The sequence below is a fragment of the Cricetulus griseus genome, chromosome 6 (assembly GCF_003668045.3).
Source record: "Cricetulus griseus strain 17A/GY chromosome 6, alternate assembly CriGri-PICRH-1.0, whole genome shotgun sequence".
Lineage (NCBI taxonomy): Eukaryota > Metazoa > Chordata > Mammalia > Rodentia > Cricetidae > Cricetulus > Cricetulus griseus.
This window is the reverse complement of record NC_048599.1, coordinates 52,665,719-52,693,137: the sequence shown is the minus strand read 5'-3', so window position 1 is coordinate 52,693,137 and position 27,419 is coordinate 52,665,719. Positions and strand designations below refer to the sequence as shown.

General features: G+C 40.2%; 2 protein-coding genes across 11 annotated transcripts in view; one reads left to right on the top strand and one right to left on the bottom strand.

The window, feature by feature from the left end:
• Positions 1-12,473, bottom strand: part of Cops2 (COP9 signalosome subunit 2) — a 32,728-nt gene extending 20,255 nt beyond the window's left edge. For 2 of the 3 annotated variants that reach the window (XM_027421941.2, XM_027421942.2), the window contains exons 1-3: positions 12,324-12,473; positions 1,462-1,575; positions 97-174 (exon numbers count right to left, since the gene is read on the bottom strand). In XM_027421941.2, coding sequence (XP_027277742.1) covers positions 97-174; positions 1,462-1,575; positions 12,324-12,377 — 246 coding nt within the window. In that variant the 5' untranslated portion in view covers positions 12,378-12,473. Of the gene's footprint in view, positions 1-96; positions 175-1,461; positions 1,576-9,150; positions 9,306-12,323 lie in introns of all 3 variants that reach the window. The other variant, XM_027421943.2, reaches the window with a different exon arrangement.
• A 61-nt stretch (positions 12,474-12,534) lies between these two features.
• Galk2 (galactokinase 2) overlaps positions 12,535-27,419 on the top strand; it is a 122,846-nt gene continuing 107,961 nt past the window's right edge. For 3 of the 8 annotated variants that reach the window (XM_027421937.2, XM_027421933.2, XM_027421934.2), the window contains exons 1-2: positions 18,254-18,411; positions 26,072-26,160. In XM_027421937.2, coding sequence (XP_027277738.1) covers positions 18,362-18,411; positions 26,072-26,160 — 139 coding nt within the window. In that variant the 5' untranslated portion in view covers positions 18,254-18,361. Of the gene's footprint in view, positions 12,766-18,252; positions 18,412-26,071; positions 26,161-27,419 lie in introns of those variants that run through there. The other 5 variants (XM_027421936.2, XM_027421935.2, XM_027421940.2 and 2 more) reach the window with 5 other exon arrangements.

The window sequence follows — 27,419 nt, the reverse complement described above, 5'->3', positions numbered from 1 at the left end:
TCAATAGAATGACTTTAGAGAGGGAGACATGGGGTATGCAGCAGGAGGCTTGAATGCAGTTACTCACGATGAAATTTCTCTAAGAATTAATCTTACCAATTTGAAGTTAATCTTGATCATCTGTTTCAGTGCTTTGAACCCCCATTCTCCCTTCTCACCTTCGAGTTCCAAAACCTAAAATGGGGAGACAATTTTAGTCTTAATATTAATGTACCATGTTTGAATGATAACCAATGTCAAAGTCTTGAGTTAATTTTTATAAGCTATTCATGAACAGTATTTTCTTCCAAATTTTACTAGGTAATATTACTATGTAATTTTTAAGAGGATTAAAAGAGACTTCTTGGGATCCTTGGGAAGTGAGCTGACTCTGTCATGTAGGAGGGCTTACTTGATTACAAAGGCCCAGAAAGGACTTCCCTACCCAAATCATCTTTAGTAACAACCAATGTTCAGAAGTCAAGAAGTCAATGTGATCTGTACCCAGAAGCAACAGGGTTATAGTATTAACTATTAAGTAGTGCTGATCACGAGATTGTTTCTTTAGTGTGGTTTTTAGGATAAGGACCCTGCTTCACCAACAGCATAATTAGAAAAGACAACAGAACCCTTTCTGAAACACATGCTTATTATCCACAAAGCAATCCTTCTGACAGGATTATCATAAATATCAACAGTTCTGAAATCAATTACTTTGGATTAAATGCACATGCCATGGTTCGGAAATAAAACGTCTGCCTCATGTGTTCAACACTTGGTCCCCAACTGATGGTGCTATCTTGGGATGTTGTGGAACCCTCAGAGGGTAGAATCTAGCTGGAGGAAGTGAACCACTGGAATTTGGTTCCACTTCAGTCCAAGTCTCTCCCCGCATTTCTTGGTTGTCTTAGCTACTTTTCTACTACTGTGATAAGACACTGCGGCCAAGACACTTTATAAAAGAAAGTGTCTCATTTAGGCACACAGTTTCAGAGGGTTAAAGTCTATAACAGTGGAACAAAGGCATGGCAGGCAGCAGGGACAGCAGAGAGAGAGAGAGAGAGAGAGAGGGGGAGAGAGAGAGAGAGAGAGAGAGAGAGAGAGATTGGGAATGGCATGGACTTTTGGAACCTTAAAGACCATCTCCAGTGACACACCTCTACCTCCAAAACCACACCACTTAATCCTACCCAAGAGTCCCACCAACTGGGGACCAAGCATTCCATTCAGACATATGAACCCACGAGTCATTCTCATTCAAATCACATTGGTCCACCGAGATGGGAAGAATCCCAGTGACATGCTCTGGCCAATATAGCTTTCCTACTATGAGAGACTACTGCATCCAAAACAGTGAACAGAGACAAATACTTCCATCCTTGTTTTCTGTCAGATATCTGGTAGTAGCAATGAGAAAAGTAACAGACAGAGCATCATTTAAAAAACAACCTTCAAGACATAAAATCAGTTGGGAATAGAAACCTTTTGGAAACTGCTTAGTGCTGCTTTTGGGTCATCTTCTTTCAATGCTTTGGAATTATAGTACTGATTTTCCAAATCCACGTTGGGCTCAGAGTTACTATCTTCGGAGTACTCCTGTGTATTGGAAAGAGAGATAATAAATGAGGAAAAGAAAGTCACAAATGGCACTATAAAAAGTGAATGCTGCTAGGATAAAAAAATTTTTGTATAAAATAAAACAAACCTTGAACACTGATCTTATTTTTAAAATGGAAAAGTAATAAAGTACACAGTGAGATAGAAATTCTTTTTCTAGATCAAAACTAGCACTTCTGAAGGCTGGAAGGTGGGTACAAGGGGTAAGAGTGCTTGCTATGCAAGCGTTAAGACCCGAGTTCAAATCTCCAACATGAATGTAAAGAACCAACATGAATGTAAAAGTGCCTGTAACCCCAGGTCATGTGGAGGGGTGAAGTGGGCATATCAAGGACTGTTGGGGCCTGTGGCTACCAGTATAGTCCCAAGTTCAGTGAGATTAGGAAACCTGACACCATCCTCTCTCTTCGACACTGTCCACTCATGCATGGTGCATATATCACACACATACACACTAAGTAAAAAAAAAAATAAAATAAAAAAATGCAAAACGGTCGTTCTGTGAAATCGATGAGTATTTTGTAATCCTCATTAATATAATAAAATCTTACAACTATTTAACTTTGCTTATTGCTTCTTGTTGGTCTTTGTTTTGTTTTTCGAAGCAGAGCTCTCTGTAGCCCCTAGCTATCTTGGAACTCACTATGTAGGCCAGGATGGCCTTGAACTCAGAGATACGACTGCCTCTGCCTCCTGAGTGCTGGCATTAAAGGCATGCAACATCACTATCCAGCTTACATTGCTTCTTATAGCACCTGTTTTTTATTTTTTTAAAGCAACCTTTACTTCTGATGTATTATTTTTCAGTAAGAACTAAAAAATACTTCTGCAGATCCTGCATTTCAGCTCACTTATTTGGATGTTACAATGCTATCTGGACTGGCGAGATGGCCTGGCAGGTGTGTGTATAGGTCAGAGCACAGCCTGCCAGAGAATCTCTCCTTCCATATGAGTTCCAGGAATGAACACAGAATGTCAGGTTCTGTGGTAAGTGCTCTAACCTGCTGATCCATCTCACTGGCTCAAAAAATACTATTTTAGATGGCCACAAAATAAAGATTTTTTTTTCTCTGCACCTACAAGTCATTACAAATGGATAAGTTTATATCAAAAGAATGGTACTAGAGGGGAAGGGAACAAATACAAAGACATGAATATTAGAGTTGTTTTAAATTAAAATAGTTTATATCTTCAAAAAATATACATGGAATATTGTTAAGGGCAGAGGCATAAAGAGAGTTTCAGTAAGCACAACGTTTAGGAAGCTCAGAAATACAAGATGGCTTTTTCAGTGGCTTTGTAATGCATGCCCTCTGCAGAGTGAGAACACAAATGACATTCTCACAGACTAAAGACTTATGAAATTCAGCTAAGTTTAACACTTGAAACTCCACTGGAACACTTCCTTTAGAGACAAGACCAGACTAGGTAAAAAATATACTTCATAATGATTTATTTTCTTAACTCTTGTTACTTATAACAAAACTTTAATAAAGGTAAAAAAATACTAGAGAATTAACAAACCCACTGTCTATCATAGTGACAGGGGCTTTAACACAGCTGGGTTTGAAAGATAGATGGGTTCACTGTCTTCTTTAGTAGAAACAGGTGAGGTAAGGAGCACAGTGAAGGCAAGAGTGGCACACAACATGAGGCAACACAACAAGCTCGCACAGGGACACTCCCAGATCACCCCAACTCCTTGCTCTTCAGCCACACACTTCTCTACCAAAGAAAGTTCACCTTTCCACAAGCTGTACCAGCCTTCCTGATCTCCTTCTTAACCTTCAAGTTCTGACCACATGTTAAACAGTCAGAATAATCCTCACAAAATGTCTACTATCTAGAATATTTAATAAAAAATGACTTCTCATTGGTCACTAAGTAAGCTGAAAGTGGTAAAAATCTGACCCTGCCCACACCCAGCATCTCCTATGAAACTAGCTCTTCCCTCACTCATTCACATTGCTGCAGTCACCCTGGCCTTTGCTCAAACTTCTTCCCACCTTCACATGATACCCTTCTCTTTGCATCTCTCATCTGGGTATCTAGGATCTGACTTCTTAAAATGTGGGTTATAATCCAATGCAGCCAGGGGTTGGGGTGGGGAACACAACATAGGACAGATGGATGGGACCTGAATGTGAAGGGGGAATGCTACAAAAAATTTTGACAATAGTAAAAGTTATCTGAAAAAAGAAAAAGAAAAAAAAAAGAAGACCAAAATTAATAAGACACCAAACATTTCTGGAAGCACTAGCCAGGTTACTCTTCGTGACATCACTGCAACCTGGGTTGTGAACACAGAAAGACACTTTGCACTGCGGATGTCAATGAACAATGTCTCAAACACCTTGGCTCAGACTTGACTAGTGTCTGCTATGAAATGTAGTGTGTGCCTCACATACAGTCTCCTACTCTTACAGAAGTAAATGGTTTAATTACAGAGAACAAAGACTTTAGTACTATTCTACAGATGTTCCTCAGACATCAAATTACTTTGATTGGAGTGTATTGTTAGGACTACTGATTTTAAAAATTGCTGTTTGACTCACTAACTTGTTGCATTAAAAAAATCATTAAATGGATTTTGGCTTGGAATAGGGTAGAATTCCAGTATTTTCCAAAATGGACCTATAACATATATTATTTTATATGTATTTATGTGAAGCTGTAATGTCAGCATTGGTGGTTATAGATCAAAGTATCAATCAATTGTGGAAAACAGTAAAGATCCTCTGTTCTGTGTGTCCTACACTCAAAAAATTATCCTTTTGGCAACCCAAATCTTCTGAATGCAGCCCTAAATCTGGAAATGAATGAAAAATAATTCTGACTGCCATATTACAAAAAGTTTAAGATTTTAGATTCTTTTTTTTTCAAATAAGATTTTATTTATTTATTTATTTATTTATTTACTATGTATACAACATTCTGCTTCCATGTATATTTGCACACCAGAAGAGGGCACTAGATCTCATAACGGATGGTTCTGAGCCACCATGTGGTTGCTGGGAATTGAACTCAGGACCTTTGGAAGAGCAGTCAGTGCTCTTAACCTCTGAGCCATCTCTCCAGCCCGATTTTGGATCCTTATTCAGTGTTCATTACCAATACTTAGTCAGGTAATGGTTAGGATATATTTATTGGAGAAAATGCCTTACTTACAGAGCTCCCTAAACTGGCAGGAAACGAAGCAAGCAGAGCAAGCCGAAGCAGCAGGGAAAAAAGAGGGGCTTCCCACATGTGTCCCCTCACTCTTACACTTTTCTCATGTCATCCTGTCCACGCCCTAGGAGGACAGGTACACCTGTAGACAGCCCCAGGAGGCGTGGTTAGGGTGACCCCTACAAGTGTTCATTTATTTTTTGGTTTTTAGCCCAAAACGTAAAACAAAAACAAAAACCAAGGCAAGGATCAAGAAGGGAAAGGCCAAGAGGCACAGTCTATGGCAGAATAAATCAAGGAATTTCCAGCAGCAAGGAAACAGAAAATGCTTTACAGGCTGAAGAGATTAGCTTCAGTTACCTTTCACTCTGAGACAACTATAACATGGCTGGAAAGCAAGTTCTTTATATTTTTCTGCCGTATGGTAGACAGTGTGCCTTCTTAGTCTCAAAACAGCCCACTGGCTACTCCTGAGAGTTGGATAAAAGACAATGGATGCTTGAGCTCAGGTGGTAGAATGAAGAAAAAAGGAAGAGAATGTGGTTAAGAACAGAAGATGTGCAATGAATTCAAGATGCCAAAGTAAAAAGATGGCCTCATGGGTACTGGGAAAGGAAAACAAAGTTAACTACAACAATTACTAATGAATGGCTTTGTAACACAAGATAACAATCAGAATAGAGAATTTGATGCATTAAGCACTGACTGCTAAACTGAATTTGATTCTGATGAGTAACAATTTGTACAAGTTTCAACGAAATGTTTTTAATAGAAACCAAAATTTCAGTCAGTTTGTGAATATCTTAAATAAAAGTTTAAGCAACATATGTAAAATAAAATCACTTGGATAGTATAAAAGGGATTTAAAAATCTTGGGGTTTTTAACCTACCGGTACAGTAACTCAACTCTCTCCAAAGCAGTCTATGATGACCCACCTACACAGTCTGTGGCTACTCTCTTTCCCCCAAATATGCCATAGCATTTTGAATTGCTGTTTTAACACAAATCATACTTTTATCTTGGCCATACTGGAGAGAGACTGAACTCAGGCCTTATACATTTTGGGCAAAACCTCTACCACCAGTGATTTTGCTTAATTCTTTTTATTTTCTTTGAGAAAAGGTCTTACTAAGTTGCCTTGCAATTCTCCTGCTTCAGTGTCAGCCTGCAGTCAGAAGCCGGAGTCACTAGCAGTAGCAAATGGTACTCTGGTTAGGAATCTTCACAACTCCCTCTCCTTCTGGTTCTCCTCTGCAGCTCCCAGCCTTACTCTCCTTGTTAAATGCACTCACCAGGGCTTTCCTTTTTGATCCCTCGTTCTTTTTAGCAGAACCAACTCCTACATTCATGCTTCTCTCTACATGACATACATGTGGCTTATGGGCTTATTGTCTACACAGCCTCCTCACTTCTCTCAACCCCACTATGAACAACAACCAACAAATCCTTTTTTTTTTTTTTTTTTTTTGAGATAGGGCCTCCAGGATAGTTCTGGCTGTCCTGGAATTCACTCTATAGACCAGCCTGGCCTCAAACTCACAGAGGCTCTTCCTGCTTCCTCCTCCCTAGTGCTGGGAAAAAAGGTGTGCACCATCATGCCCAGCTATCTACTGACTTCTAAAAGCAGAAATTTTCTTATGTTTTATGTTTCTGAGACATTACAAAGTGCTCATTAAATGTGCTAACAATCCAAATTAACAGTGTACACCAGTCAGGGTTAATTTCTGACCACACAATGAAATGTAGCCCCTTCTGAACAAGACCCATTTTATGGTTTATTAACATACTCATGCCATCAATACAGGTTCTAAGGAATACACATTAGAAAAATGGATCCATCAGCATAATGCTTTCTGACTTTTCCACTTATAGCCATCTGCACCAGAGGCAAAGGACACTGGGAGGTAGAGGGGAATGGACCATTATTATTTTTTAATAAATTTTTATTTAAATTAGAAGCAATCTTATTTTACATATCAATCCCTGTTCCTTCTTCCTCCCATCCTCCTATGCCCCCCCCATTATTCTTAAAATACCAGATATAATACAAATCCTAGTTAGTCATTTGTGTTTCAACTACCCAAACTAAAAAACTCACTCAAGTTAACTTGCACTAATTTATAATCTATGGTATAAACAGGAATCATCTTTTTATTCATCCCAAACTTTGATTTTCAGTGAAATTTCCAAGGAGAGACATTAATACCACGTGACCGAGGATCCAGTTCTCATTCTCAAATGTGTTCTTTGGATTTAAGCATGCTATTGTCCCAATGCTTTTCCTTGTCTGCTAAGTTTGGAGGTTCCTTTTCCTTGTAGGAGGCTTTCAGTTCTTCCTGAAGCCTAGATATTCATATAGGATATAACGCACAAGTGCAAACTTATTTTGGATGCTCATAGCTTACAAACAAACTTACCATGGTACATTTAAAAATGGTTTATTATGAACAAAATGTATTTATGTACGCTTATTACTAATGATTTAACTCATCAATTCATTGATCTAATTTTATCATCACCACACAAGTTCGGTCAGCTGCTTATTTTAGTTACCCTCATTTAAAACTCTGAGATTCTTTATATATAGTATACCAATAAACTAACAGACCCTTTTGAAAATTCACAGAAATTTTTATTCTAAATCAGTATTATTTTTTGACTGTAGCTTTAAGAGGCAGTGTCCAACAACACTGACGTGGATTGTAGTTAACACTTCTGAAGAAAACTACCTTTAGTGGAGTTAAGTGTTTTGGTTTTAGTGAACTGCTTTTAATCCAAGACAGCATTACACAGTTTAATAGTTTACATTAACTGTCAGTATAATTTTCAGTTACAGTTTTAAAAAAGATTTATTTTATGTGTAAGAGTGTTTGTATGGATGTATGTATGTACACCATATGCATACCTGGTTCTGCAGAGGCTAGAAGAAGATATTGGATCCCCTGAAACCAGGAGTTACAGTCAGTCTACATGGGTGCTGGGAACTAAACTCAGGTCCTCTATCAGAGCAACCAGTGCTCTTAACCTCTGAGCATCTTTCTAGCCTCATGTTTGTTTTTTAAGTTATACATTGTTTATAATACTGCAGACGGAAAACAGGTCAAATTGTTATCAACAGGGAACCAGTCAAACAAAATACAGTACCTACATATCAACTTTGGAGCTGTAAAAAGAGCAGTGAACTGGCAAAAGGACTCATTGGTTAAAGGTACTTGATGACAAGCTTGACAACTGGGATTTTAGCTATGAACACACATAGTAGGAGAGAACAGCTCCCACAGATTATCTACTGACATCTACATGCATGGAGTAGCGTACACACACACCAAAGTAAATACATACTTACAAAAATATTTTCAAAAGAGTAAGTTCTTTGCATCTCTCAGATAAATTAAGAATAATACATAAACTATATCCTGGTTAAATGAGGCGACACAGATGTTTAACTTGGTTGCTTATGAGAGTGTAATGAGAACTGGGCAGATAAGGACTTAAGAGTGCAAAATTTTATGTCTGTGCATGCAAGGATATCTGTGACAAGAGATTCTATTAGATATTCTGTAGCTAAATCTCATCCCCCACCCAAACACACAAAAAAACCCCAAAATCTGGGGGCATTAACATATATTAAAACTATCCATTCACTAATGTCAACTATGATTTAGACCAAGGGAACATTAGACAGCTTGGTGAAACTATTCTATTTTATAGACAGTAGTTTCCACATAATTCATTTAAATAATTATGCTCAAAATATAAATACCCTAACCATGGAACAGAATTTTAGAGAATAACTTTGGAAATAAAAACAGTTTGCTTAATTTATTTCTGGAACTATTAGACGGATCAGTGGGTAAGGCTGGCTTGCAGCAAAGACTGACAACCTGAGTTCCATACCGGGACCCACATGGTAGGGGAGAATCAACTTCCCCAAGCTGTCCTCTGAAATCCACATGTGCATTACAGCACACTTATGTACACAAATAAAAATTTAAACATGCAAAAATATTATTAGAAACACAAAGTAACTTTATGTTACAATAGCCAATTCTAATATTATTCTTGACTTAATGAACGGCACTGGACTGAAAGACTTTTGCTAGTGCCATCTCTTCTCTCTACAACCAACACTACATGGGTTGACACTACTTAGAGAATGCTTATCTTTGCCTACAATCAAAATAAAAGACTATCAAAATAAGAGGCCAAGTGCATTGAATGCCTACATTTATTCTTCAGCAATTTCTTTTAAATAATGGACATAAATCATTATTTACCAATTTGAACAAAAAAAAAACAGTATAGATGAGGACTGAAGAGATAATCAATGGTTAAGAGCACAGGCTGCTCTTGCAGAGAACCTACATTTGGTTCTCAGCACTTACATGGTGGCTCACAAACATCTGTTAACTCTAGTCCCAAGGGATCTGACACCTTCTTCGGCTCTTCAAGGGTACCAGGTAGGTACTCAGTACACAGGCGTGCACACATACACATGAATGGAGACAGATTTTTAATTCTCAGGACTGTCCCTGGCCACCTATTTCCACAAATACAAAAGGTGGTTTAGGGTATTAAAATACCAATGGACAACAGATAAAGATATGCTAAGAATCACTATGGTCCGAAATACTCTTGGTGCTATTAACATTTGTTGTGGGATATTTGTACACTATGTGAAGATATATTGCTGTGATCAGTGTAATAAAAAGCTATACAGCTAATAGCTAGGCAGAGAGTGGAAACTGGAGAATCTAGGAACATGTCAGTCAGACACCAGTCAGACTTGGAATGAGTCGGACACACAAAATGGAATAGAGGCAAAAGTCACATGATAGAATGTAGATTAATACAAATATGGATTATTTTAAGTTATAAGAACCAGTTGAAAATAAGCCTAAGTTAAAGGCTAAGTTTTCATAGTTAATAAGCCTCCTTGTTATTGTGAGCTGGCAGCCTAAAGAAAAATCCGACTACAAATATTTGAATTAATTAGTTAATTCAAACAGAATCATGTAGTCCAGCCCAGCCTCCAGCTTAGAATGTAGCCAAGAATGGCCTTGAGCCTCTGATCATTCTGCTGCTTTCTACCACCCAAGTGATACAGGATGACAGAAGTGTGCTACCACATCTAGTACACATGGTGCTAAAAACCAAACCCCTGGCTTTTGAAATGCTAGGGCAGCACTCTAGCAAATGAGACACACATACTAGTCCATTTAATAAATAAAATGAAGAGATAACCAATTTTCTAACAAACACATTTAACACTCTCCCCCCAAAACCCTCGCCCCACCTCACCAAACAATGCTAGCTTGGACTGGTGCTGCAGGCCTGTCATCCTCACTATTCTAGATAAGTTCAGGGCCAGCCTGGGCAAACTAGTAAGACTCCGTCTCAAGAAAGTAAAAAGAGTAGAGAGAAGCCTCCTTAAGACAGCATGTCAATCCTGTAGACTTTCTATAAAAAGAAACAGAAAAAGATCCAGGCAAAATAATTACACAAATAAAAGAAAAACATCTCTACCAGGTATGAAATGGCAGCCATCCTTATCCTTTTAAACCCATAATGATTTTAAAGGATACTGACTAGCAAATGAAAATAAATTACCTGAAAGATGTTATGCTACAAATATATTAACTGTTAGTAAAAAGGGTATAACAGTTCCCACTACTGATACATTACTGGGAATCTAGAATGTTATCTAGATGAGAAATAGATGAGAAGAGCTATTTAACACAATGCTCTTGGAAGAAAAACAAAATCAAAATTTAATTTTGCAAGGTGTAAAATCTAACTCTATTAAGTTTTTTGTTGTTGTTGTTGTTGAAACTGCATATTCAACTTTATTATATGATATAAGTAGTAGGCCTTGAAAAGCTGGGGCAACAGCCAAGTATAAAACTGTATGTCTAATTAAAAAGCTTCCAAAGCTGGGTGTGGTAATGCATGCCTTTATTTCTAATACCTGGGATGCATACTGAATTCCAAGCAAGCCACGGCTACACTGTGAGACCCTGTCTCAAAAAAAAAAAAAAAAAAAAAAAAAAAACTTCCACAAACTAGTAAAGTCTAATAGCGTATTTAGTAAGATTCTCATCTTCATTTGTATATTGTATTTTCCAGTTAATCCGAGTGCTAGCATTCACTTATTTAAAAGTTCACGTATTTAACGGACTATTATCAGGAAAAGAGATAAGTAAAAAGATTTTTGAAATACTACAAGCTAAAATTGCAAACATTCAAAAGAAACATTTGACAATCTAAAAACTACTTGTAATAGAAATAAAAGCAAAATGATAGAGATAAGTTTGGTTATCACAAGTAACATATTAATGAACTGCCCATATCTGTTTACAACTGCCTTGTGTATGAACAAACTAATGCAACAAAATGCTACATTTGAACAATTACTAAAATATCTACCATGACTTTCCAGTCATAGTATTTTCCAGTCATAGTATTTACCTCTTCCTTTTGCAAAACATGCCTTTCTGCAAAATGCAAAAATCAAAAGAAAACTTAGAAATGATTTATGGATTCACCCATACAAAGAAGTCACACAGTAACTCAAACCCAAAATATTCATGTTTTGAGAATGTGGCACTTAAAAGATGAACCAGACTTCTCAAGAGCCTGTCCTCCACAACTTTACCAAAATACATCACTGTAACTTCTAAGCACCAAACAAAATGCTTCTCAATTAAGAAACAAATATGGGGATCAAGAGCATTTTTTTCCTTAGTTCTCACACAGGTGTGCGTTTTTGACTATCAACTTAAAACAAGGGGCCAGTTTAAAACCTGTAGATTCATTTACAAATTAAACCTTAAAAAGAAATCACCACCAATCTAAGCAAGTTTGTTTACTTCTATGCTGTTGATGATTCAAACACTGATGCTGGGAAATTTCTTAAGGGGGGAAAAAAAAAGCCATTGGTTCCAATTCCCTCAACTCTTACCTCTCCCAAGTCCAACCAAACAAAAAGCAAACCCTCCTTCTCAGCCTGTCATTTTTTTTTTTTTTTTTTTGAGAACGATATAGCAATATAAACTACTTTCCCCCGCTTCTATTCTTGCTCTGAAGCTTTACTTGGGACCCAAACTGACCCTGGACGAGACTCTTGAGCTGTTTTGGTGAGACCAGACTCTCAAGCTGTTCCCCCCACCCCCACCCCGGAGTTTTGCAGTCAGGTGTGGGGGCAGGATGGGCCCCCCGCTAGTTTTCCCTCGCCTATCATCTGGCACCGGCTCAGGTCCAGTGTGAAGAAGAGGTGGGCCCGCGGCGGCCCAGACCTCGGCGGCGGGCAGGGAGGCGCCGAGAAGCGGCCGCGGCCGGCCACCTGCGCTACCCCTGGACCCCGCGGCCTGGCCGGACCGCCGCCTCCCTGCCCCTCTGCCCAGGCCCCGCAGGCCCGTGGCGCCCGGCGAGGAGGGAACCCCGTCACCGAGCAGGGCGGAACGGGGCCGAAGCGTCCCGAGGGGAAGCTGCAGCCGCTCGGTCTCGGTCCCACCGCCACACCCCACTTCCAGCCCCGGGCCCGCTCCCTGCGCCTCACCAGGTCGTAGTCCTCCTCATCATCGCACATGAAATCATCCTCCATGTCAGACATCTTGGCCGGAGCGGGGGACGGGGGAGGAGAAATCAGAGACAGCCTCCTCCCACAGTCCTCCGCGGCCCAGAAGCGTCACTCCCGCTTCTCCTCGCCTTCCGGTCTCTCCTAGACAAAAATAAGCGCATTCCGGAACCAAGGTGCTCGACCTTGAGACGATCTAGTACGGCTCCCAAAGGGAGCGCACAGCTCGCTCTTCCTGCGCGACAGTTGATGCCTTAGCAACTAAGCGTAGCAACTGGGAAACCCGGCGCTGAGGGTCCTAGCTGAGGGGCTTCGGAAACCTTCTAGCAGCTTCCAGCGTCCTAGGTGAGGGAACTGTCTCCTTCCTTGCCTGGGACTCTGGAACCGTCTATTTCTAATGAAACATGCCGGTCCTATATGACAGGTAGCGTGCCTCTACCATTGTTATCTATGTGTTTTTATTCCAAAACTTGAGGTGGGTGTATTTATAGCAACACAATTTTCACGTAATGTTGTATTTGTAGTTGGCAAAAAAATCTGTGGATATCCCGATTTAGATATGTATCAATCAGTTATTCAATTATTTAATGAATCCCAAACTGCTTTCAGAATCAAATTGAAGCAGCAGTTGGTGACAGTTTTTTTTTTTTTAAATGCGTTGTACAAAAACCATTAGAGTTAAGAATGAAGAAAAAAGTTAAAGTAAGGCAAACCCTGATGGTTTTTTCCATAACCCTCCAAATTCTGTACATTTCACAAATGCCATATATTATAAAATAGATATAATTTTAGGATTTCAGTCCAATTGTGTCTCTAAACAAATCAGATACACATGCCCAAATCTCCGGGGGGTAAAAACCTTTTATCTTGATCTCGTATAGCTGATGTTGAGCACAGTTCAGCTTTAACATTCACGCCATTGTGTTGAATCCTTTAAGGCCCAGCTTGGCTGTGCTCCAGTGACTTCTGGAGTTGTGCCTGATGTTACCAGTTTTCATCAGAATCCATTGGGGAACAGGGTCATTTTGCTTTTGTTTCTAGGTCAGGAATTGCTTGGTTCCAAAAATCTTGTGAGAAGACACATTGAGAAATAGGCATGGCAATGGTTGTATTATTTCTATATTGAGCATACTGTGAACAAATTTATTGCTATATATTCAGAATGTTACAAAAATAAGTCTTTAAAGAATTTTGCTTTGAATATCATTAACACTGCTTTTTTTTTTTTTGTATTTTTTGAGCTGAGGAGAGAACTAAGCATTGTAGCCTGACAATTGTTTCTTAGGAAAATACTACAAGAAGGAATTTCAGACAGTTTAAAAAAATAGTCAAAGTAACATCTTTTTGGTCATAGTTTTTCTAACAATAATATCACCTTACCTGTAACCACATAGTTTTACTAATGGCCTTTTCCTCTCACTATTTTATCATGAGAAATTTCAAATGTAAAATACATTTGAAAGGATAGAATAGTGAACACAAATATACCATCTATCAGCCTTAATGTTGTGTAATTCCTGGGTCAACTGAAAGATGCATATAAAACAATACATTGCTCTTATGTACAGCTATGTGCATTTCCTAAAATTGAGGACATTGTCTTTTGCAAACAGAGCATAATAATTACACAATAGGCTAACAGTCCTCTGGTAGCATTTAATTTCCAGTCCTCTACTGAACATAAAAATTTAGTTTTGGAATGTCCTTTAATGATATCATCTTAGAAACAAAAACTTTCCAAAAATACTGCACCAATATGCACACGTAATTTTAAAACAAAGCAAAGATTTCCAATAAATGTGATGACTGACTGTACACCCAAGTTTATTTGGACAGGTCAGGCTCAGGTACTTCCGATTAGCATAGTAATTAATAGCACTCACCACTCTCAGAACAGGGCAATAAATCACAGTTACTCTACCCAAGCCTATACTTTTTCCAAATGGCCAGGTAGTTAAGAGTTTTATTCAGGTTAGTTTTTAAAATACAAAATGCTAGGGCTGTGATTATTTACCATGGTAGTTGTTTACATTTATAAAATGGCATGCTGATTTACAGTGCATTTATCTACATAGTTTACCATTTTTTATCTGTAATGCATTACTGGAATAATGAGAAAAGACTTGAGTGATTTGGTACCTAGAAATACAAAGGATGTATGTGTATGGGTGTGTTTGCTATATTTGTATGGGGTGTCTGTGTGGGATCAGAGGGTAACTTTGCAGTTGGTTATCTCTTCCCACCTTTACATGTTTCCAGGCTTTTGAGGCAAGAGCCTTTACCCACTGACCATCTCAGTGGTTCCAAAATAATTTTTAAAACAGCATTCATTGAGGTATAATTTAGCTATGTTATAGTGAGTTAAGCCACACAAACTTATCAGACATTTGGATAAATTTTGCCAAGTACTTATACCTATGAAATGATTGTCATAAGAACTTAGTGAGCTTATTAAACTAAAATGTTTCTTTACAGATTTCTTTCTGAAATTCTTTGATGATCTGTATCTTCTGCCCCTTATGTTTCTCTTAGGCCACCAGTGGTCTGTTATTCAACACTGTAGATGAGTTTACAATTTCAGGAACTTTATATGTAAGTTGAAATAAACATGATGCATTCTCATTTATCTGGCTTCTTTTATCCATTTTGCTTGCATCAGTTGGTTGTTAGAATTTATTGCTGTGTGTTCTGTTTTTGGATATCCCATAATTATTTTCCTTTTAATGGATATGTGAGGTTTTTCAACTTGTAGTTAATATAAATAAAATTGCCATGAACATTTGTGTGCAGGTTGTTGTGTAAGCATGTTTCAGTTCTCCCGAGTAATGTGGTAGACTGATTACAAGATGGCCTGTCATCCATGCCATTTGATAATTCTTTGTCCCGTGAGTGTGGGTAGGTTATGATTTGCTCCTAATCAAAATGATGGAGAGAAGTTGATAAACATTATTATATGTACATTATCACTGTAAACAAGATCAGGTCTGTCTTAGTAGCAGACATTGTGTCCCTTGCTGTCTTCAAGAAGCACAGTGCCGAAGCTGGTGTGATGGTTAAGCCATTGGCTGTTTGTTTTTCAAGACAGGGTTTCTCTGTGTAGTCCTGCAACTTTCTCTTTAGACCATGCTGGCCTCAAATTCAGAGATCTGCCTGCCTCTGCCTCCTGAGTGCTGGGATTAAAGGCATGCACCACCACTGCCTGGCTGGTTAAGCTTCCTTGTCAAATGGACAAAATCTGGAATCACCTAGATGTCAAGCATGTGGGTATACCTGTGAAGGGTTACCTATATTAGCCATGTGTTCTTGGGTGTGAATCCTTCCCCAGTTGAGACTCTTTAAATAGAAGACCTACCTAAGGCACAACCTGACTTTGGAGTAGCAGAAATGGTAAGAAAAGAAGAATGTATTGTTACATATTACTAAATTTGTGGTAATGATGTTATAAAGCAATGGATACAAACAAATAAATCCACAGGTGATGGTTGGGTCATACCAGAGGTGTATTTTCAACTTTGTAAGAAATTCCCAAACTGTTTTCCTGGGTAGTTTTTATCATTTAGCCTTCTAGTGTAATGTGCAAGAGTCCTACTTGTCTATCTCATCACCATTTAGTATGAGCTCACCTATTTCAATTTTAGCTGTTCTGTCAAGAGCATTGAGCATTTTAGTGGCTGTGGTTTGCATTTCCTTAAGGTGATGCTGCGTTTGCGTACGTTTCAGTTTTGTAACTGTATTTGACATTTAGCATTTGTTTTCAAGCACATTCACTGTCTATAAATTTTTGAATGTTACAATAATGCCATAAGTTACCAAAGTGTAGAGCTTGTGAATCCTCATCCTCATTACACTTTCTGGACAAATGGATATGGATATGATATGGAACATTTCTTATTCCTCTGGCCCTAATAGCTTTATTGAGACTGGTATCAATACACATATTCGGTGTGATCTCCTTCATGACAAATTTCAGGGTCTCTCTGAGTGCCCCAGGGGCACGATTCTTGAAACCTACTCTGTGGATGCATTTGTTGCTGAAGTCTCAGATCACCACCTCATTGATGGCATGCCTTCTCTTGTCACCACCTTTCTTTGTAGGAGTCATTCTTCCAGGCCTAAATTGGAAGGACTGCATGTATTTCTTGGCTAAAGACCTCTTCAATTTTTTACAAGGTTGTTTATCTTATTACTCTTGCATGCTAAGGATTCTTTTTACTTTTTTGGTGTTGTATCTAAGAAAGCTTTGCTACACTTTAGGACACTGATTGCTGATTTATTTAAAAGCAGGGTATAAGGGCCAGCTGGTAACATATCTTATTGGGACAGATGCCTGCTGCCAAGCTTGATGACCTAAGTTCAATTCCTGGGACTCACATGGTGGAAGGAAAGAACTGACACCCAGAAGTTGTTCTATGACCTCTGTGCCCATGCATACACAAACTAAATAAATTTTAAAGAGTACAAGGTGTAAATTTTCCCCTGTGAAGATAATGTAAATGTTTCCCCTCTATGACCTCTGTGCCCATGCATACACAAACTAAATAAATCCTAAGAAGTACAAGGTATAAGTTTCTCCTGTGAAGGTGATGTAAATATCTCTCTCCTCTCTCCAATTCCCAATAAGGGGAACACTTGTTCTCCATAAGCACTTGTTCTAAATCTTATGTCCCTCTTATTAGAATGATTTGAGACTTTTGTACATAAATTAATATAGGAGAAAGCTAGCTGAAAGCCAGCAAGCAAAGGACTAATGCATTTATTTTCTCTGCACATGACTGCAGACATGGTGCTTTCTGTTCCAGTCTTGACTTCCCTGTGCCCTTGTAAGCCAAATAACTCCCCCCCCTTTTTTTTTGGTCAGGGCATTTTCATCACAGCAACAGAAACGTAATGCAATACCCATGAGCAATGTGACTTAGATGTGTAGCTTCACCTCTCAGCCATTCATCCAGTCCTGCCTGTGTATTGAAAACCAATCTGCCAGGCACTGTACCAGGTGCCGAGGACACTGCTCCTGCCCTCAAGTTGCTCACGTGCAGTTGGCAGTGATGGTGAGGCAGCACTTAGACAATGCATTTCTGAGAAAATAAATACGAAGGGTAGCTTTTTCAGTTCAGAACAGTAATAGGGTAGATGTGGAGATGGAATGCTGGTAGTAGGGTCTCTGGGACTTCCCTAGGCAACAGAAAAATGAGGGGTGCGCTAGATACTGAATGAAAACATGAAGACATGATTGCTCTTAGGTGTGGGTTGACAAAGTTTATTGTAGATATGAAGGAGAAAACAGTCAGAGGCATCTGGAAGGGTCCAGACTGAACATGGCCATGGGGACCAGTGGGGGGGGGGAGTGAGAGAGGAAGAGAGAGGGAGCAAAGAGAATATCTGGGTGCCCAGAGACCAAGAGGGTACGTAGTTAAATGGCTGAGGTGATATTGGGATCAGAAGCCAGGGAAGGGAAACCCAGCCCCTGGGCTGGAGAGTTTAGGGTAGGGGGCGGGGTGAGAAGTGCTGGGAGGAGCCACGGGTACTGAGTGGCTAACCGATACTAAGTGTATCTCACCATTAGTGGTATTCTATGAAGCCGACCTGTGTTTGCATTCTGGAAGTAAGTGCAAAGATATTTACATCTAATTTTATGTTGCTTACTTTGGAAATTAAATAAGCAATAGGTGAACATTTCATGGTTTTGGGACATATATGCTGGACATTAAGAAAGAAAAACCAAGGTGTGTGCGGGTCTCCAAGTTCTAAAGCTGCACTCAACAACATCAGGACACAGAAAAATCTGGTCAATCGGTCTTGCGCCGCTGCTGTGAGCCTAGCGCGAGGTTGTGGCTACGCTTGACAGCTGTGCCCAGAGCTGGGGAGGAGGAGCTGGGGGCGGGACGGCCTGGAAGGGGGCCACTTCTGCAGACCTGCAGGATTTCCGCCGAGGTCCCGGAAGAAAGCCACTCCTGCCGCCTTTATCTTGTGATCCTCAGCTGTACAGCACTTCTGGAAACTGCAGAGGGATCTAGCAAAATATGGCTGCGGAGGAACCCACCAAGCGAGTCCAGGTGGCAGAACATCCCAGGTGGGGGAGAGGCGTGGCCTGGGATCCCGGGGCCGGAGAAGTGCGCACTGCGCTCTTGGCTTTTGGCAGCTTCTTTTGAGTCCCTGGAGGCAGGCAGAACCCTTAGGATTCTAGACGCTGCCAGGGTTTGTGTGCTCAGCTTCACACGGAGGCTTTTACCCCTTCTTGCCGGAGGATTCAGTAAAAACATTCAAACCTACCTCGAACTGTTCGTTATCTTGCCTGTCCAGTGATACCGCTTTTCCAAGTTTCCGTCCTCGACGGTCGTTTTTGTGTCTCTGCGTCTCTGACAAATGTGAGAATCTCGGACATGTCATCAAGGAACTCATTTGTTGCCAGTTCCTAGCTATAGAATTACAGTTCTTTTCCATGTCTAGTGGAGGGTCTTTTTAATTACAGATACTTTGTAGAAATACGTTGTTCTGGTTTCTGGAGCTGAAATCTCACAGAATTCGCTCACCTGCTGTTCTGCTAATCCAAAGGCTTCTCTGAGGTTGACTGCTTTTGAATTTAACTCCCCTCTCCTCCCCATTCTGTTTCGGTTGATGAGACAGTGCTTTCCTATGGCTTGAAAATGCCCAGTCCTGGGCAAGCCAGCAAGCAATGTATCTTTAGTTACCAGGATAAAACATACCTTATTCTAGAGACCCCATAGTTTGGAATGTAACAGCTTCCAAATGTTTTAAGATTCTCTGAGGTCTTTTTTTTTTTTTTTAAGATTTTATTTATTTATTATGTATACAGTCTTATGCCTGCATGCCTGCAGAGGGCACCAGATCTCATCCAAGGTGGTTGTGAGCCACCATGTGGTTGCCGGGAATTGAACTCAGGACCTCTGAAAGAACAGTCAGTGCTCTTAACTGCTGAGCCACCTCTCCAACCCTCTCTGAGGTCTTTTTATGGTGTGGTTGTTTTTTACATACTCAGCAAATGTGCACACATTATGAGAGTCATGTTTCAGATGAGTCCTGAAGAATTCATGCCAAGAAACCCCTCCCCGCCCCTAGTGTAGTCTTCTGGCTGACCTCGAACTCGATATGTACACCAGCCTAACTTGTAACTTAGAAAGATGTGCCTGCTTCTGCCTAGGATTAAACATGTGTGCCACCATTTTACATGGTTTTAATAACAAAGATCATTGCCCTGCAGGGAGGATATTGCTGGTAAATACAGGTCCATCGCTAAAAGAGAAGAACCACTGACTAAATGCCTATGCTGTTTTTTCATGCCTTTCACTGTTTTTACAGTATTTATTTATGCAACAAATATTTAATGTTACTTAGTTTGCATTCTGTATCAAGTCTTTTTCTGTCCAGACAGCCAGCTCTTAAATAATGACACAGAGATTTCCTATTAATTATGAAAGCCCAGCCTATAGCTTAGGCTTGTTCCTAACTAGCTCTTATAACTTAAACCAGTTATATTAATCGATGTTCTATTTCATGGTGGTGTTACTGCTCTTCCATCTGGCATCCCCTGTTTCCTCCCTGTGTCTCCTTGAGTCTCTCTCCCCTAGATTCATCTCTTACTTCTTTTCTGCCTGGAAGTTCCACATATACCTCCTGCCTAGCTATTGGACATTCAGCTTTTTATTACACCAACCACAGCAAATACATCACACAGTGTACAGATATCCCACAACAGCATTAGCCACAAGTGGTCATGCAAGCTCTACTCTGCTGTTTCTTGTTTCTCTCTATTCATTGTCATTTGTTTTGAGATAATATCTATATGTAGCTGAGGATGACACTGAACTCTTGATCTACCTTCCTGTACCTCAAGTCACCATCATGCCCAACTATTGTTTTGTTTTGTACTTGTTATTAGCTTTATGCAATGGTTTTTGTTTCTTGTTACTTTCTTTTTTTTCCGAGACAAAGTTTCTCTGTGTAGCTTTGGAGACTGTCTTGGAACTCACTGGGTAGATCCGTAGATCAGGTTGGCTTTGAACTCAAATAATCACCTGCCTCTGCCTGCCGAGTGCTGGAATTAAAGGAGTGTGCCACCACTGCCCGGCTGCTTTTTGCAATGTTTTGCAGGAATATTTTGAAGCATCCTATTTTATAAAAGGTAAGATTTATTAAATCTAGATAGTGTAATCTACAAATATAAGTGGTCACATGGTGCAGTTCATTGGTACCCTCAGGTGAACCTGGACTCCTGTGGAATTCCTGATCTTTGTCCAAGATACCTCTTCAATTTCACAGGAAACCAGATCCTCTGAGAAAAGACATGAGGAACCACATAATATGTTTTAAGAGGATAATTTCTTTTTATTATCTTCTCCCCCCCCTCCCCCTTGGCTTTTCAAGACAAGGTTTCTCTGTGTGTAGCCTTGGCTGTCCTGAAACTCTCTCTGTAGACCACTGTAGACCAGGCTGGCCTTGAACTCACAGAGATCCATCTGCCTCTGCCTCCTGTGTGCCAGGATTAAAGGCGTGCACCACCATCTTCTGGCTTTTATTCTCTTTTTTATTCTCTATTCTCTGGACTTTGAGAAGTCCAGAGTTGGTGGTAGCATACTTCAGTAGCTACCACCTGCATTTGGTTTTCAGTATTAGGAAACTCAGAGAAATAGGAGAGCTAAGTACATTCTATCTTCATTTAACTCATGTTTTCTGTCTATACTGTAAAACTTCAAGTTTTACTTTTAGCTTCCTTTGCAGTGATATCTCTTTTCTTTAGGATTAAATTTTAAATTGTCAGGGTGGCAAGGCATGACGATGCATGCCTTTAATTCCAGAAAATGGAGGGAGAGATAGCAGGGTGACCATAAATTGAAAGCCAGCCTAGACCAAATGAGACCCTGTTCCCTGTTTTGGTTACTTTTCTATTGCTGTGAAGAGCCACCATGGTCCAGTGAAATTATTGAAGAAAAGTTTATTTGGGGGCTTACAGATTCAGAGGGTGAGTTTATAGTTTCAGAAGCTTACATTTTCAATGGCCATCATGGTGGGGAACATGGTGGACAGGCAGGCGCTGGAGTAGTAGCTGAGAGTTTACACCTTGATCCACAAGTGCTAAGTAGAGGGACCTAACTGGGAATGGCTCATCTCCAGCAAGGTCATACCTCCTACCCCTTCCTGAACAGTTCCACCAAGGTCATCCTTGGTTAGTGAGTGGGAGAACAGCCTGGGCTACATGAAACCTTGCCTAAAGTAACCCTAAAACAAATGAATAAAAACTGCTAGATTATTATTTTTTGTAATAACTTTACTGATTTTGTATACCATATAACCCATCAATTTTAAACCAATGAACAGGCTTTTTTTCTGGTGTGCTTTCATCCATGTTGTAGCATGTATCAGTATGCTATTCTATTATTCTATCTATATGGACATGGTGGTTTTTTTTTTTTTTTTTTTTTTTTTTTTTTTTTTTTTTTTTTTTTTTTTACCAATTAGTAGACATTAGGATTACCTTGACATTTTGGCTGGTACAAATAATGCTGTGCTATGATGATGCCCTGTGAGCAGGTTTTCAGGTTTTTTGTTTTCTCATCTCAGCTGATTTGGTGACCCTGACTCTTGCATTACAGAAGCTAGAGAATATTTAGAAGACTATGATTTGAAACCTAAAATACAGTAGTTTCTTCCTTCTTTTTTCTTCCCTCCCTTCCTTCCTCCCTCCTTTCCTCTTTCCTTCCTTCCTCCTTTCCTTTTTTTTTTTTTCCAGACAGGGACTCTCTGTGTAATATTTCTGGCTGTCCTGAAACTCACTCTGTAGACCAAGGTGGCTTCAAACTCACAGAGATCAACCTGCCTCTGCCTCCCAAGTACTGGGATTAAAGATGTGTGCCACCGCCACCTGGCTAATGGAAAAGCTTTTAAAAAAAGATTTATCTTAGGTGCATGAATGTCTTGCCCACATGTATATATGTGCACCATGTGTATGCCTGCTGCTTGTGGAAGTCAGAAGAGGACTGGAGTTACTTTTTTTTTTTTTTACATCAAATCTTTCCTGTTTTTTATTTTTATTTTTTCCATGTTTTTATTTAAACAAGATTGTTTTACAGGACAATTCCAGTTCCCTCTCCCTCCCCTCCTCCCTGCTCTCCCTCACTAACACCCTACCTATCCCATACCCTTTCTGCTCCCCAGGGAGAGTGAGGCCTTCCATGGGGAGGGTCTTCAGAGTCTGTCATATCCTTTGGGATAAGGCCTAGGCCCTCCCCCATGTGTCTAGTCCATTCCTATGCTAGGGATAAATACCCATTTACTACAAGAGGCCCCATGGATTTCCAAGGCCTCCTCACTGACACCCAGGTTCCTGGGGTCTGGATCAGTCCCATGCTGGTTTCCCAGCTATCAGTCTGGGGACCAAGAGCTCCTCCCTTGTTCAGGTCAGCTGTTTCTGTGGGTTTCACCAGCTGGGTCTTGACCCCTTTGCTCATCACTCCTCCTCCTCTGCAACTGGATTCCATGAAATGGAATTACTTACAGAAGGTTGTGAGCTGCCATGTGGGTGCGGGGAGTTGAACCTGTGTTGTCTGCAAGAGCAACAGGTGCTTTTAATTGTTGAACCATCCTTCCAGCCTTGGAAAAGCTTTAATGAGAATAATTCTGATATTTTGCCATCAAATATGAAGTTTAATGTTCTGGTAAATACTTTTTATTAAATTAAAGACATTTCCTTATTTTCTAGCATGTTAAAGATTAAAATGTTTTTATTAGCATGCATCAATTTTAATGATGTTTTTATGGCATTTTCATAAAATCATATTCATTGATCATATTCATCCTCTGTTACCCTTTCCTGAGTCTTCCTATTCCCACTCTATTCCCCCTATAGCACCAGTACACACATCTTCCCTGGTTGTCCAGTATTGTTATATATGGGGTCCATAGCTGAGGAAGACTGTTAATCACAATTCTCCCCCAGTAGCTTGCATAGCACCTATTGGTGCTGGCACTGTGTGGGTTAATTAACAAGGAGAAAGCTTTCAGGCCACTTCCGTCTTGATTTTTCTATGCCCTGCGCCAGGGCATGTGATGTTTCAGCAATAGGGCCTTACCCTGCAGTACTTCTGGGGAACAAAGCAGTTACAGAAGCCTGTGCTGTTTGGAGGTCTCAGGGGCCTCCCTGACCTCCAACTTCTAGAGATATAGCCTGCTCCTGGCAATGGAGTTTTCACTCATGAAAGCTATGGTTTCTGGGAGTAGTTTTATCTACTCATGTAGGGTACTTTAAAATATATTTAGGTTATTATTACTAATTATGTAATCATATGGTCATGGGTCTTATTAGAATTTATTAGAGGCAATGAAGACTGATTATTTCGTGTTTCATTGGGTGATTTTAGTGATAAACCTTAGTGCTGTGTACCTGCTCTGCTCCATTTTCTCAGATGACTCTAGCATATGCCAGGCTGACAAACATCCCACCAGCACCCACTCACCTCCATCCTCTCTTGCCTCTTGTTTTCCTCCCTCCATTCCCTCCCTCCTTCCTTACTATTTTCTCTCCCTTTTTACCTGTTAGAGGTAAAGTTGGATATTCTGTGTTCTCTAGTTAAAATGAAAATTACTTTTCGTGAAGTTTTGTATGTTCTTGTTCTAGAAGATGTGTAGAGAGAACCAGATTTCAAGTAGTCATCTTGTCTACATGCACTTTATGGTTCAATTAATGTTTACTTTTTTATTTTTAACTTTTGTTTTTTCCATGCTGGAGACCAAACTCAGACCCATTTCACAGACTGAGACAATCCCCCAAACCCAGTGCCTGCTCTGCTCCAGAGAGTGAATGTTAGAAGAGTCTGAGACTGATTCCTGCCCAGGACTCTGTTGTGATCCAGAGCTGCTACTTAATAAATGGACCCGAGTGATCACACACATAAGAAAACAAGTGACCTTATTTGTATCAAATAATGGGAACAGGATGGACACAGGATTTAAATTCTTCCAAACATATTATTGACTTTGAAAATTTGAACCAAAGGATATGAATGTGTGAGACAGATAGTAGGGGACACTGGGGTTACTGAGTCTTGTAGAGTCATAATGTCATGGAGACATAAGGTATAAAGGCACAGAAATGAGGAGGTTCTCAGATGCAAAGGGGATGCAGAGAGGAGTGAGAAGAGGGAGGAGAGTTTAGGTCAGGAAGAGCAAGCACCAAAGACACCAATGGAAACAATTTCTAGCTATTTTAAGATTTCCAGGAGCCAGCTTGAGTCTCTTCCAACAGTGATGTCTGCATGACTCGCTGCCATTATGATGTTCCTTTCATTCTTGGAATGCTTGTGTGTTTCAATTTTCCCATTTCTCGCAACAAATTAATCTCTAAGAACAATCAATCATTCAGCCTTTGAATATGATGGCCTGTAGTAAATGTTTATCGTAACTACTGTTATTACTCTAGCAGTATGATATGAGGAGTATTCAAGTATTTGGGATGATTTTACAATGACGAGTGATTAAATCTATTATAAGAATTTTGAATCTGAGTAGTACCCAAGAGGAAAGTTTAGTCTAAATTCTCCAATTTTAGAGAACAGGAAAATATTTGCTGAACTTTGGCAATGAATTAGAGACTCCACTAGAATAGAACTGTGACACCTGATATCCACTATAACTATCAATTCCTATACTGGGTTGAAGTGTGTAACTCCTGGAACACAAGCTTACTTTGGTCCACCACAGAATGTAACTTTATTTGGAATTGATTCTTTGCAGATCTGAGAAGGAAAAAAATCAAAGAGGTAGAGCCCTGAAGGGAGAATGCCTGTGACAACTGGGGCAGAGATTAGATGGATGTGGCTATAAGCCAAGAACACTAAGGCCCGGGAGCTGCCACCAGAGGGCAGAAGAGGCAAAGAGGCTTTCTGTGCAGGGTTCACAGGTTGTGTCCCTGCTGACCCTGATTTCAAGCTGCTGCTTTATTATAAACATGGTCTTCCAGCTGGGCATTGGTGGCACTCAGGAGGCAGAGGCAGGCGGATCTCTGTGAGTTCAAGGCCAGCCTGGTCTACAAAGCAAGTTCCAGGACAGCTTTGAACCCCTCCCCCACAAAAGATGGTCTTCCTTCATTATCATTGAAAAAACATATAGTTAGATTCTTCATGATGGAAGGAAAAAGGGTTTTCTATTAGATATCTTGTAGCACAAATAATAAAAACCCAGAGACAGATATTGGGGTTCAAGCGGAAGCTCAGAAAAGCAAAGCAGCCAGCTACTAGCTCTTACCTTTGCCTCAGCTGGGGAAATTCTGTCCTCGCTGTGGCTGGAAATTGAAGGCCACATGAGACCCTTTACTTCTTCCTTATATACCTCTCTGGTGCTGGGATTAAAGGCACGAGCTCTATTTCTCATTTAGACTGATTTACTTTCATGTAGCCCAAGGTGGTCTTGGACTCTGAGATCCTTCTGCCTTTGTCTCCTAAATCCTGGGGTTAAAGGTGTGTGTCACCACTGCCCAGCTTCTATAGCTGTGGCTAGCTTTGCATTCTGATCTTCAGTGGCTTCATTAGATCATAAACAATATATCACCACAATATATCAGTTTGACCTTTGACATTCTATAGTATATGTGCGTTACCTGCCATGCTAAGGGGTTGACCTTTGCGTCACACATGCTTTATCCACTCTGTCACTGCTGTATTCCTAGCTGCATGGGTTTTCTGATACGATCTGTCTTGAGATATTCTACTCTTGTTTTTCAGATTGTTGAAGCTAAAAGAGATGTTTAACTCAAAGTTTGGGTCCACACCCAAGTTTTATGTTCGAGCCCCAGGAAGAGTCAACATAATAGGTATTCTGAATTTCTTCTTTTAATATTTCCTCCTTCCTCTGGTGGTCTGGATTTTCTAGGCTCATTAGGTATATCTGTATTTTGCTTTTGTTTCTTCAGGGAAATACTTTATAATTGCCTACATTTTAGTATTAAATAGCAAATTTTAGTAATTTTGTGTATAACCTGTCTTCATAAATGTGTAATAATGGGTACTGTTTTAGATTGTATACCAACTCATTATTTTGTGTTTAATATAATGTAAATACTTTCTTTTTTTCCAGCCCCAAGCCTTATCATTTTATTTATTTATTTATTTATTCTTTTAAATTAGTCACAAGCTTGCTTCACATGTCAATCCCAGCTCTCTCACCCTCTCCAGCCCCCCTCCCCCAGCCCTCACCCTTACCCCCTCTCCTTCCCAGGGAGGGTGAGGCCCTCCATGGGGGACCTCCAAAGTCTGTCAAATCATCCCAGGGAGGGCCTAGGCCCTCCCTCATGTGTCCAGACTGAGAGAGCATCCCTCCATGTGGAATGGACTCCCAAAGTCCATTTGTGTGCTGGGGATAAATACCAGTCTACTACCTGAGGCCCCATAGATTTCCGAGGCCTCCTCATTGATATCCACATTCAAGGTGTCTGGATCAGTCCCATGCTCAGCCGTCAGTCTGGGGTCCCTGAGATCCCCCTTGTTCAGGTCAGCTGATTTTGTGGATTTCACCAGCCTGGTCGTTAACCCATTGCTCATCATTCGTCCCTCTCTGCAACTGGGTTCAAGGAGCTCAGTTCAGTGTTTAGTTGTGAGTGTCTGCCTTTGCCTCCATGAACCACGGGATGAAGGCTCTAGGATGGCATATAAAGTAGTCATCAATCTCATTATTGAGGAAGGGTATTTAAGGTAGCCTCTCCACTATTGCTTAGATTGCCAGTTGGTGTCATCCTTGTAGATCTCTGGAAATCTCCCTAGTGCCAGATTTCTCTTTAAACCTATAATGGCTCGCTCTACTATGATATCTCTTTTCTTGCTCACCTCTATCCTTCCCCTGACTCAACCTTCCTGCTCCCCATGTCCTCCTCTCCCCTTGTCTTCTCAATTATCCCAATTTGCTCAGGAGATCCTGTAAGATTTCCCTTCTCCCAGGTACCATGCAGACTCTCTGGCAGTAGGATTGTAGGCTGGCAATCCCCTGCTTCATGTCTAAAATCCATATATAAATGAGTACATACCATGTTTGTCTTTTTGTGACTCGGTTACCTCACTCAGGTAACCGAGTTTCTTC